Source organism: Poromitra crassiceps (genome assembly GCF_964638095.1).
Source record: "Poromitra crassiceps genome assembly, chromosome: 4".
Lineage (NCBI taxonomy): Eukaryota > Metazoa > Chordata > Actinopteri > Beryciformes > Melamphaidae > Poromitra > Poromitra crassiceps.
This window is the reverse complement of record NC_139626.1, coordinates 24815442-24835527: the sequence shown is the minus strand read 5'-3', so window position 1 is coordinate 24835527 and position 20086 is coordinate 24815442. Positions and strand designations below refer to the sequence as shown.

The 20086-nt window shown below is 43.3% G+C and overlaps 2 protein-coding genes across 3 annotated transcripts in view; both read right to left on the bottom strand.

The window, feature by feature from the left end:
• Window positions 1–1321: 1321 nt before the first annotated feature.
• mazb (MYC-associated zinc finger protein b (purine-binding transcription factor)) lies at window positions 1322–11323 on the bottom strand. 2 transcript variants are annotated; one of them, XM_083636181.1, is made up of 7 exons: window positions 10461–11323; window positions 10128–10278; window positions 9117–9529; window positions 7743–7990; window positions 7112–7175; window positions 5131–5302; window positions 1322–4063 (listed from the first exon to the last, which is right to left on the bottom strand). In XM_083636181.1, the coding sequence occupies exons 1-7, from the start codon at window positions 10491–10493 to the stop codon at window positions 3720–3722; spliced, it is 1425 nt and encodes a 474-aa protein (XP_083492307.1). In that variant the 5' UTR covers window positions 10494–11323; the 3' UTR covers window positions 1322–3719. The 2 variants fall into 2 exon arrangements, with proteins under 2 accessions (XP_083492307.1, XP_083492308.1); XM_083636182.1 differs by having other exon boundaries at window positions 9423–9529.
• A 3925-nt stretch (window positions 11324–15248) lies between these two features.
• The window catches only part of taok2b (TAO kinase 2b), a gene marked incomplete at its 3' end in the record, with an annotated part of 47028 nt that continues 42190 nt past the window's right edge, over window positions 15249–20086 (bottom strand). Inside the window, exons 18-20 of the mRNA XM_083636320.1 lie at window positions 19868–20080; window positions 17083–17265; window positions 15249–16202 (exon numbers count right to left, since the gene is read on the bottom strand). Coding sequence (XP_083492446.1) covers window positions 15249–16202; window positions 17083–17265; window positions 19868–20080 — 1350 coding nt within the window. The remainder of the gene's footprint in view (window positions 16203–17082; window positions 17266–19867; window positions 20081–20086) is intronic.

Genomic DNA, 20086 nt, shown 5'->3' with positions numbered 1-20086 from the left:
TACAATATTAGGCTACTTTCTGTGTAGAGTAACTCGTTACTTATTACACTACTTTTGCATTATTTTTACCAAAACAACAGCAGCAGCAGAATGACATCGCCGCCCCGTAACCATCCTGAAAAATAATTTCAACCGCCTTGAAGTCAGTGTAAACAATCCAAAATTCGAAATGTTATTATTTTCCTTTGTTATCGTCATCTATAGTGGTTATTTGCATAAAAACAACACAGTTTGATTAGGAAATGATTGTATCTTTTTTAAATATGTGCTTTGATTGAATAAAATGTAACTCAATTTGTAACTTGACTTACTTGACAAAGTAACTGGTATAATATTACTGAAATCCTATAAGTAATACGTTATATTACTGAGTTACTGCTAAAAGTAATATATTACATGTTACTTTTGTAATGAGTTACCCCCAACACTGGTCTTGAGAGATTACTTGGGCTGCAACTGATGACACTTCACAGGGACATGAGAGATACAAGAAGCAGGATAAAGCTAGCAACAACTTTAGCCAGCAACAAGTTTTGGGTTAGGTTGTTTCAGGGTTAGGGTTAGGTTTAAGGTCAGGGTTAGGTTAATAGGGTTAAAATCGCTAAACCGGAAGTCAAATTGTGGGAGATTGTTGCTCACTTCACAGAGATGACACAAGAACAGACAATAACCCATATCGAGAAGTATTGTGCAGCCTCTCCTCTCTCATCAGAGCTCTCCATGGTGCTGAAGCTGTGTTCACTCATTTTGGCCACTAATTAGACATTTTTGCCTATGTAGTCAGCCTTTTAATTAATTCAAAAAATCCGGGTGTGTTAGGTCACCCAGAGGGGTGCTCTTTAAACTTCCTGAAAAATTCAGCGCAATGGCATGTAAAATGGCATAGCTAGCTCATTTCACAGCAACCTTTTGACATGGTAAAGCAGGAAGTAACACAGGTGTAATCATTAGCATTAATGAGGGCACCTGGCACTGGAACACCTAAACCGAATGGAAGCATAATTAATGGTATTAGTTACAGCTGATTTCTCCCTGTATGATTGTTGAAGCAAAGAAAAATGGTGAATCTCAACAAAAGATCCTACGAAATATCGCCACATAAGTCTTAAGTTTGTCCAGTTATCCACAGGCATAAGGAAAAACACACTAAACAAAATGGACACAGAAATGCATTGTAAAGTGCAAACAGCTGTTTGCAAACAGTGATTTTTATGGTGGCTTTTTCCTTTAATCTGTCCATTCTAGAAGGGTCGACTGCCTATGAATTGGTTTGTGCACCAAACAGCCTGTACTGGAATGAATGATAAAGGAACACACAACACCCTGTTTACTCATTTTACTTTAAATTTTCCAAATTACAAAATAATAACATGATCTCTACTTCATCTACAAAATAACATTTATGAATGTAGTAAGCATCATTGATTTTTTTGCTCTAACAACTTTTTATTTATAGACATGCATACTGTTGAGAAATATAAAAATATAAATATAAATACATCCCATTAATATTCTTAATGAATCCATGACTAAGATTTAAAATATTTCATAATAAAAGAATTAAAATGCAGTTGAGTACAATAAGGCATTAAGATGTATCGCAAGAGCTGTACAGGATCCTAGAGTAGAGGTATTATTTTTTTTCTTAGTGTAATGGAAAAACCCTAAAATTAACTCTTAATAAATCACTACTTTTCTCAACAGGAAGAACAAATCTACAAAAAAAAGAAGAAACAACTACAAATTTCAAGATAACATAACACAAAACTGAAAAACGAAGCACTCCAGTACAAAACCAGGATTTGTTTACAGCATACCAAGTGGTGTTGTTGAACTTGGAACCCCCTAAACTGATCTACCTGACCCGACTTTACAAGCCCTTTCCTGACACCACACATCGATCACAATATAACTGAAAGTAACCAAAGATACCCAAGGGACAAGTGACCATTCTTCACATGACTCATGGAGAGCGATAATGACTTGCGTTCAAAACGCTATGTGCTATACATAGTGTTAAATAACTAAACCTAATGCATAATTTTCATACAATGAACTGGTACATAGAAGAAAACAAGGACTATGGCAATGACAGTTACAATCAAATAAATGGCCAACAATGTTAAAGTTCTTTGAATAAAATCAACACTTTACTTTCATAAATATTGTTTACAGCCAACTAACTTAATGGAACTGCTAAAACTTTCTTTTTTCATGACAGCTCCCTAATTATAAGCATGACTTAGCTAGCTTGCTTTCATGCAAAAGGTAGTTTTCCGGCACAAGAATTGCCTTGTCAGAAGCTTAAGTGTTGATTAGCAGTATAATGAGTTTTTTCTGTTTCAGTTTGTTAAAAATGGCCAGACCCAGAGGAAGACTCAGCAAGAAAATCCAAGAAATCTCAAATCCATTTTGATTTCCAAACCCATTTAGACCCTCACTGAATCAAACGATAAACAATTTAAGGTGCTCGACACTTGTGAACATATATATTTTTTTAAATCTCTGTACCTTTAAGAACCAAATGCAGAAGTACATCCCACGACTCCATAATGACCACAACATGTATGGTCTTCTGTCGCGGTCTACAAACCGCCCTCTTGAGACTTAATAAACTAACATTACAGCCTGGCAAAATCAAATGTAGTTTTTGTCAACAAACAAGCTAGCAGGCTAACATGCTGGAGCAGCCCCGACTTGCACACTCCCATCCGCACTCTCTCTTCCCCTAGTGTGTGTTATTTTTTTAACACGCTTAGCCTTAATAATTATATCTTCCGAGAGCAATTCTCACCTCTACTACTTTTTAACACAAGCCATTTGGATTCTCAGAAAGTGAGCTGCAAAATGGAGGTAAGATCAGAGCTGGTGTGACATATACAGTACTTGGTGCACTTGCAGAGAGTAGCCAATGCCAGGGTTGAATAGAAGAGGGAGGGAGAGAGGGAGAGAGAGAGAGAGAGAACCAGTAGATGCTCACAACACTACAATTTCATTGGAGTTGTGAGAGCAAAATTATTGATTGATTGCTTATTAATTGGTTGTTGATCATTATCGACTCTGTTCCATAATGATCTATGGCTCTCTTATAAGACGTGTCTTTTGTGGACTCTGCTCTCCATCTGCAGAGCATTCCTAAAGATAGATAACATGTATTTTGTCTTGTGACCAGACCAAGGTTGTATTGTCTCTTATGAAAGATCAAGGTTGAGCTTGTGTGGCGTGATGGAAACTTACTGGGCTAGATAATAAGCAATCAATCAATAATTTTGCTCTCACAGAGTCTTAAAAGCACAAACGTATTCAGGAAGATTTGGACGAAACATCCATATTTCTCTCCGTTAGCGTCAATGAACCTGCTGTAGCGGTAAAAGTCCCTCTTTGCCTGACTTGAATGTCACCGAGCACCGTGTCTCTTCAGTGCTCTGGTAATGTAGAGCTCTTCCTGTGCACCATGCGTCTTCAGTGCTCTGGTAATTTAGCTCTTCCTGTTTCTTATTATTCTTCCTGACACCCCAGCCGTTGCAGCTCTGAGGTGATGTTGCCCTTGAGCACTGACTGGCGATTATCTCCTCCCACCTTTAATCCTAACCCTGCCTAGTAGTGGGCATATTACAAAACTGAAACCGGATCAGCATCTACGAGTAACCTCACCCACCTCTAACCTTGCCCTCTGTTAAGGGACTGAGCTGAGGTGATTATTGCTGAGCTCTCTACCGCTAACTGTGGGGCTGCGGCGCCGCAATGCTAGAGCAGTCTGTGACTAGCAGGTCAACCACTGCGTTACCAGTGACATAGACAGTGGATGCTGTCACCATGTTGCTAAGGGAGACGGAGCTGCCGGCCCCCCCGCTGGAGGTGACGGGGCTCGGGGCACCGTGGCTGTTGCTGTGGGTGCCCATGTGGCCCTGGAGCTGGGTAGGCGTCTTGCAGTGGATGCCGCACAAGTGGCACACGAGGATGCCGCCAGAGGCTGTGGCGCCAAAACCCCCTGCGCTGTCCTTCCACTCCTGGCCGTGGTGCTTCTGGGCATGGACGCGAAGGTACGTCAGTGTGGTGAAGCCTGAGGAGACAGGAGAGGAGGGGGTGTGTGCGACAGGCATGAGTTTTATAACCCAGCAAGCATTTTTCTGTTGAAAAGACGCCTAAAAAACAGTTAGGTTTCACAGTTGAAAAAACATTCAAAGGCGTTTTTTCACCCACTATTTGTAGACGATTGAACGTCAGACCCTATATCACCCAGTTTTCAACTAGAAATCAACTTCAAATCCCAGTTTGTGCTCACTGGGAAGCTCCAAGCTAAAATTGTGCCAAATATTTACTGCCAAAGCAACAAGTGACAAATAAAGACTATTAGCAAACAGTCCTCTGCTTTCACTCAATGTCACAGCTTCCAAATGTATTAGCTATTTTCCATTTGTTACGGTGAGAAGACTGGCATGAGTGAAGGACACCCACGTGTAACTCAGGTGAAGTCAAGTGTAAGAAATTTAAATATTTTATTTATAAATTTAAAGTCAAACAAAGGGAAACAAATATTTTATTTATCAATTTAAAGTCAAACAAAGGAAAAAAACAAGCAACTGTGTGCCTGCATTACTTTTCAAACATACCCTTTTGCACATACCGTAAATTCCGCACTATAAGCCGCACCGGAGTATAAGCCGCAGCAGCAAAATTGCCTGTTTGTTACATATATAAGCCGCACCGGACTATAAGCCGCGGGTGTTTTAATGTTTTTTTTTTGTTTTTTTTAAATTGTGTTTTAATGTTTAATTACCATATGTAAGGGTTCATGCACAGAGGGGATTGTCGGGAAAGAGATGGCTGTTTGAGGAAGCTCCCATTTATTAACATTTCAACAAAACAACATAACACAACACCACCTGTGTTGTGTTATGTTATGTTATGTTGTTAAAAGAGGGCAAGAGAGGAAATTAAAACAGAAGTGGATTTATACGTTAGAAAGAGTGCTAAAAAAGAGATTTTTTTTTTTTTTTTTTTGAAAAAATCCATAGATAAGCCGCACCGTTATATAAGCCGCAGGGCCAAAAAACGAGGAAAAAGCCGCGGCTTATAGTCCGAAATTTACGGTACTTTAAACTAACAACCCAAGGCATGGGCACTCACTTCGGTTACAGAGATGGCAGGCATGGTGCTGCGACTGGTTGTGCACCCTCATGTGATCTGTGATGTAAGCAGCAGACAGGAGCTTGCCGCAGATGTGGCAGGGGACCTTCTCCTCATGACGAATCATATGCGCGCGTAAGCGGTCCTTTGTAGCGAAGCTGGACTCACAGGTCTGAAGGAACAGAGAATAATAAATTATTTTTATATTATTTATATTAGTATAGCGGCTAAGCCTAGAACTTTAAGCCACTGAGGTGGCTGCATAGACGGTGATGTAGTTGACGCGCCGGCCAACAGCAGTGTCTGTGACATAAATAAGATTCCAACTCCACTTTGTCATTTTGATGAATATGCCCACCATTTAATGGTCTTCAACAATCAAATTGGCAAGAATCCATACCGATGCAGTGCAAATTGTCATATAAAACAAACAATTATTCCACAACACACCAACCATGGCGAACGGTGGCAGTCAAAAACTGTATTGTTCCACGTCTAGCAACACACCTGCAGAATGACTTCAACCCACTTTCCTAACCTGTGCCTCAAAGCAACCATTGACCCAAGGGTGCCACCTAGTGACCAACTTCGAACATGCATAGAAAAACCATAAAATGGCTCCTACATTGAAATTAAGAAATGCATCAAGGAAAGACATTGATAAGCGTTAGAATATGAACATGACAGGAAGGATAATGTCACCACAGAGTAAAGTAGAACACCAACTTATCCAAACCCCTAATATTTAGAATTCCACCAATATTCAGCAGATCAGATTGTATGCAAACTATGGCACACATTATGTGCACTCACTACTGTAATTCAGTTTGAAATGGTTGAAAATGCATTTATGAATGCATTTACCAATCCCAACAAATGCACACAAGTAATGTAATGCAGTGAAACCTATAGAGGGAAAAGTATGACTTGAGTGTATATAGCGTTAATGTATTGTGTGTGATGGCAGGTGTTAACATTCTCCAGGCACTCTTGAGGAACCTGATGTATAAATGTATAGGCATTTTCAGATGACTCGGGATTATCTCAGGGTAGCTCAGGAAAATCATTCCCTGGGCATTACCTGGAGTGTACCCTTTCAGACAAGAGGCATTGTTGCTTTCGCACATGAGGAACAGCTCCGGTGTAGAGTAGAGAATGTGTGTGTGTGTGTGTGTGTGTGGGGGGGGGGGGGGGGGGGGGGGGGGGTGGAGACGTTGTAGCCTGGTAAACCAGCCGGTCAGGTGAACTCACATTTCATTTCATTCTGAACAAAATAAAATGTGAGTTCACATGACCGGCTGGTTTATCCGGCTAGAGTGGTTGTAGTGTGCTGCAGGAACCGCAGTGTTTATGCAGTCTCTTTTATGAAGGTTGTTGCCCGTGTGTGTGTGTGTGTGTGTGTGTGTGTGTGTGTGTGTGTGTGTGTGTGTGTGTGTGTGTGTGTGTGTGTGTGTGTGTGTGTGTGTGTGTGTGTGTGGGCGCGCTTTTCATTGATTGTATGTGCGTGTTTGTCAAGCAGGTTTCATTTACTGAGGTTATGTTCTTCATCCTATTCAGTTTCCATGGTCATATTCTGAATGATTGTTCATTCATGTAAGCAGGGACACTTGTGTGAGAATATGATACAGACAAATATGCTACACCAAGTAAGACCTGAACCGGAAGTGACCTGGATTACTGTGTGCATGGAAACAGCAATCTCATCGTTAACATGAACATGACACATGAGGATGCAAAGTGAGGATGTTACATAGTAGAAAAAGTTAGTATGCAGACTAGATACAGCTCAAGCCTGAAAGGTTACATGTGGTGGTATAGGCTACCCAATAAACATTCATGTGAGCTATATCTAGTGTGCAGACTCTATTTTTATACTTTTGACTTGTACCTCTGTCCAGCACCTAGTATTCACCATTTTTGCATGCGTGTGCTTTTTTTCTTTTTTCTAGGATATTACACATAGTATAAACATATAAATTACCGGGCATTTGAAGGGTCGCTCTGAGGAGTGCACCTGTCTGACGTGGCTGTTGAGATGGTCGGGCCTGAGGAGAGGAAAGGATGCAGCATATTAGAACTGGTCCATATTTAAAATGTCAAAATATGTTCAAGGAAAAATCCATCCTTACACTGTTAGATACAGCACTATCAATGTATAGTGTTTAGTGCATTCAAGGTGTTATTTTGTAATGAAGTGTTGTAATTTACTTCTTTGTTGTACCCACTTCCTCTCAACCTAGGCCCTAGGTTAGTGACTAACTCAATCCTTGCAGCAATGTTATAGAGAGCCAAAGTCAACGTCACTTACATTACGTCATTTGGCAGACGCTTTTATCCAAAGCGACTTACAATAACACATTTTTGTCAGCAATAGAGCAATCAACTATGCAACACAGTCTATGACAACTACAACTTCTGAAGGAATAGTGGTAAAGTCACTTCCTGCTTCAGCATGTGTACCACATAAAATGCATATAAAATAGGGCTGCACGATTAATCGTATTTTCATCGTCATCGCGATATGAAAATGCGCGATGAACACATGTGTGGCGTGACGTCAACTTTGGCTATCTATTTGACTTCAACTTTCCCGGAGTGCTCCACAGTATCACCTGGAGAAAGCTTTGCCACAGTGGGGACAGACGTAGGGTTTTTCCACCCCGCCCTGGTGGGAGCGGACATGGTGGCTCATGCGGTCCTTCCTCTTGAAGCGCTGCTGGCAGATGGGACAGGAGAAGGGCTTCTCGTCAGAGTGGGACAGCCGGTGGCGGTTGAGGTGGTAAACGTCACGGAAGGCCTTCCCGCACGTCTCACAGGCATGGTTCTTCCTCACCGGGTTGGGGTTGGGATTCGCTGGCCGCTGAGGCAGACAGAGAGGCACATAGAGACTTACTGTACACCACAGAGTTTAGGTGGCAAATACTGTATATATTGAATTAGAATCGTTTAGAATTACATTCAGCGTCTAATATTCCAGCATTTCTCCATCTCTTGTTAAAACCATGCAAATACTCGCAGACATTTCTCCCCCGATTAAATAAATACAATTTGTGCCGAAAAGTTGTGCATCATCATCATCCCTTGCGCAAGACATTCCCGACAAGTTTTTGTTCCACATGTGTGTTGTATGGATCGCCTCCCACTGGACGCAAGTCTGCTTCTACCTTCCAACTGCTTGTGTTAACAGAGAACATGCGTGGGGGAGGCTTCTAGCACACTGTTTCTCAAACTAAAGTCTGGTGACTAGTGTAGTGTCGGACACTGGGATGGAATTAAGTGGTCCCTGTACAGGTTACTTTACACGGACATTTCCTAATGTTTGTTTCAATGTGTATGAGTGTTTTAATGCAAACAGGCTTCCTACACATTCTCAATAAAAAATTTACATACTTTTTCCAGACTTGGATTTGTTTTGAATATCTTGTCCGGTGTTCAATATGATTTACACAGATAGACATCTTGCCCTTGCTAACTAGGTCATCACTGTATAGATGAAGATTGTTCTTCATAGTGTCAAATATCATAATGTGAGATGATTGGCAGGCTTCCTACACGGTTTCCATTTTAAATGTACATACTTTCCCCAGATCTTATGTTCTTGAATACTGACAGTGGTTGGGTAATAAGAGCATCCCTCTATGCGAACATTATTTTTCACATAAACAAAAACTGTGGACTCAAAGTGGGTCTACTACAACATACAAGCTATAATTATGTGTGTTATCAGATCTGAACCACATTTTCCATACATTTTTTCAAATTCCCAAACTATTTAAGACCTGAAAAATTCAAATTCATTTTTAATATTTTTCCAAGCCTGCATAGGTCTGGAAACTGGCGAAAAAAATGCTTTCAGGTTCCACAGAAGACAAAGCAAACGGTTCAGCCATCCCCCGAGACCAGACAGTTTAAGGAACAACGCGCTAGAGCTTTCTCCAATGTTCGGGGGTGGACAACGACGCCATCTCCACAAGGCCCTGACCCACCTGTACTGTCGCCCCAGTGGCCATGACGACAGCAGCAGGAGGCGGAGCGTGGGGGTTAACACTAGCCACTATGTTGGGCATGGCAACCCCTTCGCCATCCTGACTACCCAGGGGAGGCTGCACGCAGGGAGGGGGGGAGATGTGGAGCAGCGAGAGGGGAACCGTGTGCCTCTCCACCCTCCCTCCCCCGGCCCCCACCGCCATCGCCGCCGGGGCCGCCGCTGCCCCCGCCATCGCCGCCTGGCCGGCCGCTCCCTCCTTTGCCCCCTGCTCCGCCTGCTCTCTGGCCCTGTCCTTCATGCGTACCCCAGTGTGGACCGACTGGTGTCGCCGCAGGTTGTAGTTGTTCTTGAACTGCTTGTTGCAGATGGCACAGATGTGGGGCACACGGACTGGCCGAGACACTGGCTTCACTGAAGAAATAGAGAGAGAGACAGAGAGAGAGAGAGAGAGACAGAATTATTGACCAAGCAAGGAGAGATAATGTGACAAAAATCATTCCAATAAACAAGGCATAACATAGGGCTCGCTGCAACTAACTATTATTATCATTATCGATTAATTAATTATATTAATAATAATTAATAAATTATTATAATAATTGAAGATAATTTCCTTGACTAACAGATGAGTCATTTGGTCTATAAGATGTCAGAAAATGGTGGAAAATGTTGATCACTTTTTCCCCAAAGCCCAAGATGACATCCTAAATTGTCTAATTTTTTGTTCTGACCAAACTAAAGATAATTACTTTACTGTCATAGAAGACTAAAGAAAGTAGAAAATATTCACATTTAAGAAGGTGGAACGATAGAATTTGTCTTCTTCTTCTTAAAAATGAGCTTAAACGATTACTTGATTATGTAAAAAATAGTTGTCAGTTAATGTTCTACCGATCGATTAGAGATCGTTGCAGTGCTAGAGGTTTAAGCAGGCAAATACATGTTTTCAGATAAATGATTTGTATAAACTGTTTTTACCCCCCCTGGGGTCTAGTCCAGGTTCCCTCACCAGGCATGGGTTCCTCACTGAGAGCAGCCGTGTCCACAGTGGAGGGAGGCTGTGCTATGTGCTCTGTGGGCGGGGTCTGAGGAGAACTCGTATGCACTGGCATGAGCTCTGATTGGAGGCTCCCCTCCACTTGGTTTTGGGTGGGAGCATTCTGGGGAAGCAAGCAAGCAAGGCCATCACCAAATGTAAATACAAGTCACAGCATTATCTTGTAACACAAGAAGAGCGTTAGGGGTAGATAGGGATACTGGACACAGATGAGTGAACTGCTTCAGAAAAGCGCACAGTACAATACGACCACAAAGAGGCCATTTATGACTGCTAAAGGCCTACCTGGAAGAGGAAATTGCTCCAAGCAGCATCCATTTTGCACCAAAGCGATGGAGATTATAAAGTCAGTTAAGTAGCGTTATTCTTGATTGAGATAGAGGAGAACAGCCTTTGCATGGTTATCGCCCCGCCGACGACGGAGGTGCAAACTGTGGCCTTTTCTGCAGCAGAGGCGACGGGCTTCTGGATTTCCTTGAAAAATAACTTGAAGAAATTCGCTTGCAAAAATGTTTTTTCTCTCTCATTGAGGTAGCCTAGCTGGTAGCTGTCAATTAAAATGCACGCAGCTGTTGACTAGGCTGCGGTAGACCGGGCAGTAACGTTATGTGGAGCAGGCCAGTTCTAATAATGGCCTATTTCTCTCTCTGACTTTGGTTTCCAAGTTTGATTGATCAACCAGGAATAATACAAAAAACATGCAATATCTCACAACAAAAATGCTTTTCCAAAACAAAAATCGCTTATTGTAATATATTTTTTTAGCAGTAAACATAAGACATACTACGGGAAATAAATGCATTTTTACGCATAAGACGTATGGGTTATAACACGCGTCTGATTAGAATAGCAGTTCATGCTCTTTTTAATGTATGAAGCTATTTTTGCGATAGATTTCCCCCAATAGGCCAATAACAGGCCACTCGGCTGTTTGTCGAAGCCTCGCTGTTGGATTGAAGCCGTGACCCCGGCGCGCGGCGCTCTTGCCGGGCCGCAGCAACGCGCTCCACCTCGGCCGTTCAGCCGCGGCGCGAGGAGGATGTCATCTTTCTTTTTTTATCGCCCTCCCGCGCGCTTCGCTCTCCCTCCTCCCTCCCTGTCTCTTTCTTCCTTTTCTTTTTTAATTCCTCTTTCTTCTCCCCCTCCTCTCCTTTTCTCGCACCGCTATGTCCCACTTGCTCTTAAAGGGATGGGGTTTCCTCTCTCTGGACACCCCCTCTCATTTCCGCCAGGACCCACCCCCCCCTTCCTTCGTCGTTTCGGCCGACATAAATGTGCTACCGCGTTTTCGCCTTCTTCCAGTCAAAGAGTGTTGATGCCAAGATATAAGATACCCTGCTTCACTCTTTTTTAACAACAGCGCTGCTGCCATTTTGGCCTTTTGCACCAATGGGACAATAGCACAAAACAATTCCAACCAATTAGAGGTCGTCTCATTCAGGCCAAAATGGTGGATTTGTTGTTTCAACGTAAGTTCTTTGTCCCAGTGGTGTCAGATCTCGCGAGAGAAACAAGCAAACCAGGTTGCTTGATTCTCTCGCGAGATCTGGCGACACTGCCTCCTTTCTGCCGCTTTCGGCGCTGTTTGCAGAAAAGGCCCGAGTGACTTTCCATTCACGGCGAATGACAAGCGCATCTTAAAGGGCGGTGTGCACAGAGCCTGTAATTATGATGTCAGAGTCAATAGTACACACATGATGAATAGCAGCACAGGATACAGACAATAGATCAGAAAATAGTCTGCACCTCATATGAACGATTGTAACCATTTAGAGTAGGATCTGCCTATGACCAGGGATGTAAACCCATATAAATCCAGTTTAGCCACCTTTTTGTAGAGTGGAATTAAATAAGTTTACTCACCTCTTTAAAGGAACAGTTCACCCAAAAATGAAAACCAGTGAAAACCATTATTTACTTATATAGGTCAGGAGTGTAGTGGTAAATACAGAGGTGGGTAAACTATCCAAGGTGAGTAGTTTACCCACCTTGTTTCCGTGAACCGTTCCTGTAAGAGCTGATATAAACCTTTACCAGGTATACATCAGTTATGTAGGCCTAGCATCAAATTGCAGTTATCACAGGGGTCTTTCACAGGGTATATATATATATATATATATATATATATACACACACATATGTGTTGTTTTCCTTATGATGATCACCAACTGGAGGTCATGTATATTTACAACTACCGTGTCCCTAACTTTAACCTATTCAACATGGTAACATGGTATATTAGTATTATTAATTCATAGATCATTAAAATGCATGTACATGAACATTACAATAAAATGCATGAAATGAAGACAAGTTAATGTGTTAATATCAATTTATTATCATTTTTTAAATTACTTTAAAGTACCCCTTTCCTTTTCCAATACATCTGTTCAGACCCTTCTTTCCACTCCTCCTCAAGCTTGGAATTGCTTGATTTGAATATTTAATAAGGATTTCACTCCCCCCCCCCCAAATAAATAAAATAAATAAATAAATCCCTGTGCCGCTGCATCTTTATCCTGTATCAGAGGAGAACTGATCTTCCCCTTGCCCTCACAAACCTCACAAACCTTTCAAACTGAGGACACACATTGCTGTCCCTTGCTGCCCCCCCCCCCCAAAAAAAAACAACAACAAACAAACACAAATGAGTGAAGTGAGGCCTCACCAACCCACCAGTCTTAGTTTTATATAAGGAGTTTCTGCATGCACTGAGATTCCAACCGAGCATAAAGTAGTAGGTTATACAGGGAATTGTCTTGAGCTGGTGTTTCTGAGTTCAGGGTGATTTTTCTTTCTTTTTCAATTAAAAACAAAGCAAAACAAAGTACAGTATATCTAAAACTCCTTCAAGTAAACGGACAAGAGGGAGCGAGGGAGAAAGAAATGTTTGAAAGTGGTCACTGCTGCTGTCCCGGTACAAGAGGGTGCACATCCACAGCAGCTCCGTCGAGGCCTGTCCCGTTCTAGTCTCGCAGTGCCAGCCATAGATGATATCCACCTCCGTCGCTGGAAGCTTGATGACGTCGACGGTGGGTCTGACTACGTGAGACTAGTCCCGTTCCAACAGACTCCCAGCTTGTTCCACTGTTTGTGTCCTCCTCATGCTGCCCCCAACTTTTCCCCTTTAACAATAAGATTATCAGCTAGGATTGTGCACATTTTCTCATTTTCTCCTCATCTCGTTTATGCTCTTCATGCTTTTTTGAAAGGTTCTGTGGGGCTCAGTGGAAATACTAACTTATCTCTAAACTGAAAAAAAAGAGAGGAAAACCTGGCATTTGCATTCTAGTATCCAATAGTGAAATAAATCCCCCCTGTTTTTTGTATGATGAATGTCCAGAGGAGGAGGTCAAAGTTCATGTGAATCAGTGTTGCTTGTTTTTGGATCTTTCCCGTTTCTTTTTCAATGGGGGTGTCTTACCACTGCAGGAGGGTCACAAGTGTCTTTAAAATTCAATTATGTTTGTTTTGTTGTCTAAGAAAAGTGGCAATATAACTAGACTTTTACCGCTCGACACACATACATAAATCATTAACAATTATTAATAATCCCTTATTAATAATCATTAATACCTGGAACACACCATACCTGACAATGCAACAGTTTTTATCATCTATTTTTTTTTCTTTCTTTTTTTTCTTACAGCTTTCCAACCCCATGGTCAAAACTGGGCCCTTTTCTTCTTGCAAGAGTTTGAAAATGTGTACATGATTACAACAATTACATCAGGATTAGTCATGGTAATATGGACACCTATAGAAAATGCAGTTGGAGTTGTTGCTCTAAATCTTCAATTCAATACTCATTTGAATATATCAAAATTACTATCATCATCTTTGTTACTCTATAAAACAAATGATTTGTTTTTGTTTTTAATATTCCCATAAATATTTACAATAAAGATCAAAAATGTGGGACAGGTGATCTTAAATGCCAGTGAAACTTGGACAGGTACGGTACATTTCAAATGTGTTTGGCCATGTTTACAAATGTTTTGTACATCTACCTCATGCATTGGAGTGACTCCCGTAGACACATATGTATGTTGTTTAGATACTCAATATGTCATGGGTGCCAGAAAGCATTTTTTCTCTTATTATTGTATTTGTACACGTCCACACAAATGTTTCTCTTCATTTCAGCTGCTCAAATAAAATCTTCATGGCACGACATCCCTTTAAGAACCCCTTAAAGGCATTGGTGACGTTCCGAGCAACTTGTTTTTTTACAGTTAATACAAAAAAATCAACAAATAACAGTTGTAAATTGTAAATCAGTTTAAATCAATCAATTTAAAAAAGTGTTTTCCAATCCCCATCAGGCTTAAGTAACTGATCTTTTTTTGTGATTCTTCCCTTTTCCTTCCTGAAACCCAAGTTTATGAGTGCTTGCTAGATATATCTGGACACTACAGACTACATACATGTACATACACAATGCAAAAAAAAAAGTCAGGACCGATTTTTCATTCCTCCTGTCCTCTCTCTTTCTCCATTCTAGCATAGAACATCATAGAAGAAGACATGGCTACCATCGCCTCTCTCTCTGCAGCTCTAGGAGGGGAAAAAGGGAAAATGGCCCTCCTCTTACGCTTCCCATCTCACTTTTTATACAAGCTGTAGCAGAGATTAAAAAAACATCAAACACAAACCTCCTCACCGTCTCCCCCGGTGGCAGGACAGGTGGTTACATTCCTTCCTACCTCTTTTTCTACCTGTGAGAATGGGAGAAAGCCGCTCTACCCACCCTGAGTCTAGAGAACAAGGGTGCAACTCAATAGTCTGTGGCAGTTTGTCCTCTCCTTGCCTCTGATGTCCTTGACATCGTACGCATTCATGTGTTAGGGCTGGAAAAAAAGAGTAAAACTCCCTACATCTCTCTGCATGATTTCATCTAGCCTGCAGTTTGAGATCCGTATCGATGCAAGAAAGGACACAAGGCAAGGTGGCAAGCTGAGAGTATTGAGATGCAACCTGTGACTGCTACCTTTCTAAATCCTTCTCTCTAAAATCTAAAGAGTGAGTTCCCTTAACACCCCCCACCCCCGTCCGCTCTCCTCGCCCTGCCCTCTATGAGTAGGAGAGGTGGGAGCCGTTGGAGATGTGCGACGTGACTGAGGTACTGCGGCTCAGGACTCCGTCGCTCCCGCCCGCCCCCCCGGGCCCCCCACCAGACGCCGTCCTGCGCAGGGGCTGGGGGCTGTTCCTCAGGGCCATGAGGCCGGGGGCTCCGCGCACCTCCAGCCTCCCGCCCCCTCCGTATATCCCCCCCTGCGAGGAGGAGGAGGAGGAGGAGGAGGAGGAGGGAGGGGCTGGCGGCGGGGGAGGGAGCATGGCCAGGGACTGCGAGGAGGAGCGCGAGGGTAAGTGATGGGAGAAGGGGTGCGGGTGCGGGTGAGCCAGGTCCCCACCGGAGGAGCCTCGCACCCCGGCCCACTCCCGCTCCCGCTCGCGCTCCTTCTCCCGCTCCCGGTCCCTTTCCCGCTCGCGGTACAGCTGTGGCGTGCTCTGGTGGTGGTAGTGCTGCGGCAGGTGGTGGCGCTGGTGGTGCGAGGAAGACGAGGAGGAGGAGGAAGAGGAGGAGGCGGAGGAGCGGGATGAGGAGTGGTGCGCCTCCCTGGCATCCCGCCCGAGCCCCAGGGCGACTCCCAGAGCGTGGGAGGAGGACGAGGAGTGGTGCGCCTCTCTGCTGTCCCGCCCGAGCCCCAGGACCATTCCCAGAGCGTGGGAGGAGGAGGAGGGCTCGCCCCTGCTCGCACCCCCAGAACGCCCTCCCTGCGGGGTGGCGTTCTGGGGGTGCAGGCCGTGGCTCCAGTGGCCGGCGGAGCGTGAGCCGGGCGGCGGGGCGTTGGAGTAGCCCTGCTTGGGGTAGGCCTCGCTCGGGATGCCCGTCAGAGCCATGTTGCTGAAGCCCAGCCGCAGGCTCTCCGAGTCGAAGCTCTCGATCTCACTGGCCTGCCGCTCCAGCAGCGTGCGGATGCGTTCCGAGCGCTCGTTCTGTAGGGACAGCATCTCCTCCTCAATCTGCGACAACAGGGCCACACAGGGAAACACTCAGTGTACCGGTTTTTTCAATGATTGATGTGCGCTGCCCTATTTTTTTGTTTTCAATAAGATCATTATATTTTGGTATTATTAAAACATTCTGATTAATGATCAGTATCACAGTGGTCACTATCAGTTGGTCCTTCCATCCAAATCCACCAAATTTTAGCATTTGCAAATCTAAAACGTCTTGGAAAATCACAATATAATGTTTTTAACTGCTGTAAATTGCATGGCATGAAAGGCTTTTTTTGCTGTACTGTCAATCAATCAATCACTCTATCAATCAATCAATTTTATATGTATACTAGTTCTGATACCCGTTAGAACATGCAATCACGGTGTGTGTGTGTGTGTGTGTGTGTGTATGTGTGAGACCGCTGGCTGCTGTGCATAGTGCTATTGCTGTGTGTGTGTGTGTGTGTGTGTGTTGGGGGGGGGGGGGGGGGGGGGGGTTGTCACCTGCTGGCTGTTTTTTGGCCATGGCCAATTTAATTGGCCTTAATGACTTAATTAAAAAATCTGGCCCTGTCACCGTCTGCTGGTACCCATGCCAAATATGAATGATGCCAGGACCCACAGTGTCCGAGGAAAATGAAATTGAGTTGAATGAAAATGAATTGAACTGCAATTGAATTGTCAATTGAAATGTCAAAACATACAATATATGAACTTTTGCAAAAGCTCCTTTTGCTTTGCAGAATTGACTAGCTAGCTTTCTAGGAAAATGAATAATATCCATGTAATATCCATGTAATATCCATTGCTGCCATCCTCTGTGCAAGTCTGAATGGATTTGTAAAGCTCACCAAAGGCTTTCCTACACACTAGGGAGCTTTGATTGAGCCAAAGCACTAACCCTCTGCTCCAGCAGGGCGCGGCGGATGGACACCCTGTGCTCCAGGTCCTTGGCCTCTCTCTCATGCTGGGTGTCCGTGTGGATCTTGATCTTGCTCTGGTAGGCGTTGAGCAACTCCAGTTCCTGCTGAAGCTGCATCCGCAGCACCTGGTACTCTGCTTCCTGCGTCTCATCCAATCGCAGCTGAACACAAGACAGATAAAGGAGGCGGTGTGATGAAAAATGGGTGAGCTGGTACAATTGTCTGAGGAACAATTTCTACCTCCCAGCTGACAAGGGTAGAAAAGGAGAGGTTTGGAAAGAGGTCGAGCTAATGGAAGCTCAAAGGTAGAGCGATGAGAAGCAGATCAAGGCTGTGGGCTACAGAGTGCTCAGGTGTTCACCGGGGTTCAGTGGTTTATCTGGATAACTCAGCGTGTCGGTTTATTAACATACAGTATATGCCATATTCAAACGATTGAGGTTAACTTTAATCGCTTGATTACATCTTTGATTAAATTTAATCACTCAACACAATTGTGTTACACATAAACTTCAATGTATATGTGAAAACAGAAATAGAGCAGGGTGCCACTTACAGGGATGCAAACTAGTCACCTTTAGGGGGCAGTCACCTTTTTCATCCTAAATTAGGGGGAGTTCTGTGTGGTTTTATGTTTCCCCTGGTATCTGTCACCTTTTTCACTACCCATGACTTTGCATCCCTGACTTAGCACAAAAGCCTGAATGAAATGTCTCTAATATAAAATTGCGGAATGATATTTAATATTCTGAAAAGTAGTTTATCAAAATTGGAGAGGTTAAACTACCTGGACAAATACTTTGTCAGACTAAAATGAAAGCCAGGTGGTATTAGTAAATCCAAGTTTCCTTGCATACATGTACACATAGGGCTGCAACTATCAATTACTTTCATTATTGATTAATCTATAGATTTTAAAAAGAATGACAAATGCCCATCACGTTACCAGAGTGCAAAATTATGTCTTAAAATCGCTTACTTAGTCTGACTAGCAGAAAAATAACCACAAAATTATTCATTTTATTATATAAAATGGAGAAAAGCAAGCAACAGTGTCTGAAGCTGCAGAGCAGCAAATGTTTACTTGATAAATGATTAAAACCACCATTTATCAAAATTATAATCAATTAATTTTCTGTTGATCAACTAATCGATTAATTGAGTAATCATTTCAGCACTACATAAACAACTGACAGACAGCTTATAGCATAAGGCTATAAGGCACAGCTGGGATTATGATCAGGACAGGCGAGAAAGGACCGAGGTGGCATCGAGAAGAAAAGTGGGAACCAGACATGGATGGATGGCTATTTCTCAAATTTGAATTTCTTGCTTCATTTTTGATTTAATAAAAATGGGTCAAAGTGGTGAACTATCTAAAGCTAACTGAATCATGACTATACTACAGAATGTTGTACAGCAGCTGAAGTGCTCCCCAGTGTGATGCCCATCTCAAAGCTTGTCTCCAGAAAACAGATTAAAGGAACACTCCGCCGATTTTCAATCAGCTTTGTATCTTTCCAAAATCAGTTGTATATTTGAAAACTGTAAACAGTGTTGCAGTCATTCATTTAGTTTGACAGTTATTATGAGTTGATTTGAGTTAAGTTGTGGACCAGTGATGTCATTTGTGCCTGAATGCCTGAATGTGTGGTTGAAAATCGGTCCCAGCATTTATCTTAATCACCATCTGGGAAACTGGTCCAAAGAGACTTTCATCACAGCACCAGTAGATGTGGTGACAAACAAGGACACCGGGGATTTGGCTTACTGGGTTTACGCGGCACACTGCCATGCTCGGGCATTAAACGACCACTGTGTCATTGAAGGGAGAGGGACGTTTGGCTGCGTCCCATCCTCTCATCGATTTGAACGCCTGGGATGAGGTGCGCTTCTCTGTCACAGCTGGGTGAAGGGCAGCAGCGCTATGTATTGTTGGTCACGTGAGAGGACATGAACGGATGCAAGGATAATCTGCCCGCTATTTAAGGATTAACATCAGATTGCCAGCAAGCATTGTCAGACAGTAGCCTCACTCCAAGGCTGAATTCCCATGTCATACTTTAACAAAGAGTCTGTGAAGGGCGGCTCAGCTAGCGGATCAAGACTGCAGAGTGCAGACACCCGAGGTTTAGGCTTAATCTCATAAATATACTTCCACCTTTATGGCTTTCTCACAGATGATCCACTGAAATAACGGGTTTCATCAAAGAAACTGCTTGATTCGATATGGGGTTATGAGGGATATGGGTTTCACGATTCGATGCCGACTGTGCAGAATTTGAGTTGAGTTTATTTCTGATGCAAAATCTCAGTTTTGTCTTGCCGGAATGCAAACAACAATTTAAAAATTATTCATTCCAACTAATACAATTTGGTTGGAGAGCTTGTGAAATTATGCCAGGCAAGCCATCTCATTTGTGATTACTGCCTCACTTCTTTCTATTGCGATGTAAATAATTTCGATATATTGTCCCACCCCTACTGCTTAGCTTTCTCCATTCAAGCCATGCCTGATTGATCATTTCTTCCAGAGATTTAGGGACCAAGGATGGTTCTGAAGAGGACAGGGCCAGTGATGTGTCATTTAGGGGAAACCGAACAGGGGTTGGGAAATGTGGGTTTAGATGGCGATCAGGACGGAGCAGTAGGCTGGTTGTCTGTGAGGCAGGCAGGCAGGTAGGTGGGACAGCCCCAGGCCAGGCACAGCAGCTGAGGTGTGATGCGAGTGTGAAGTAAGCGACGTCTCCTTGCCTTACTCACAGCCTGTGTGGACAGCATGTCATTGATGGAGTGGTCATACTGCTCGGCCAGGATGGCCAGCTTACGGGTCTGCTCATCCTTCAGCCGCTTCAGCACGGCCTTGTGGTCCGACTTGGGCGTGTTCTCCAACAGGTGGTTGCGCAGCGCCTTGTACTGCCGGGTCTGGATCTTACAGGTGTCCTGGAACTGACGCTTGATCTGCAGCTCTTTGGACTGGGG

Bases quoted from the DNA above. Each gene is read 5' to 3' on its own strand.
- mazb (XM_083636181.1), bottom strand. From the start codon at position 10,493: ATGGATGCTGCTTGGAGCAATTTCCTCTTCCAG. The intron at 9,530-10,127 runs GTGAGGGAACCT...CTATTTCTTCAG, and splicing joins CAGTGAGGAACCCATGCCTG to TGAAGCCAGTGTCTCGGCCA. The intron at 4,064-5,130 runs GTGAGTGCCCAT...CTGTCTCCTCAG, and splicing joins CTGCCATCTCTGTAACCGAA to GCTTCACCACACTGACGTAC.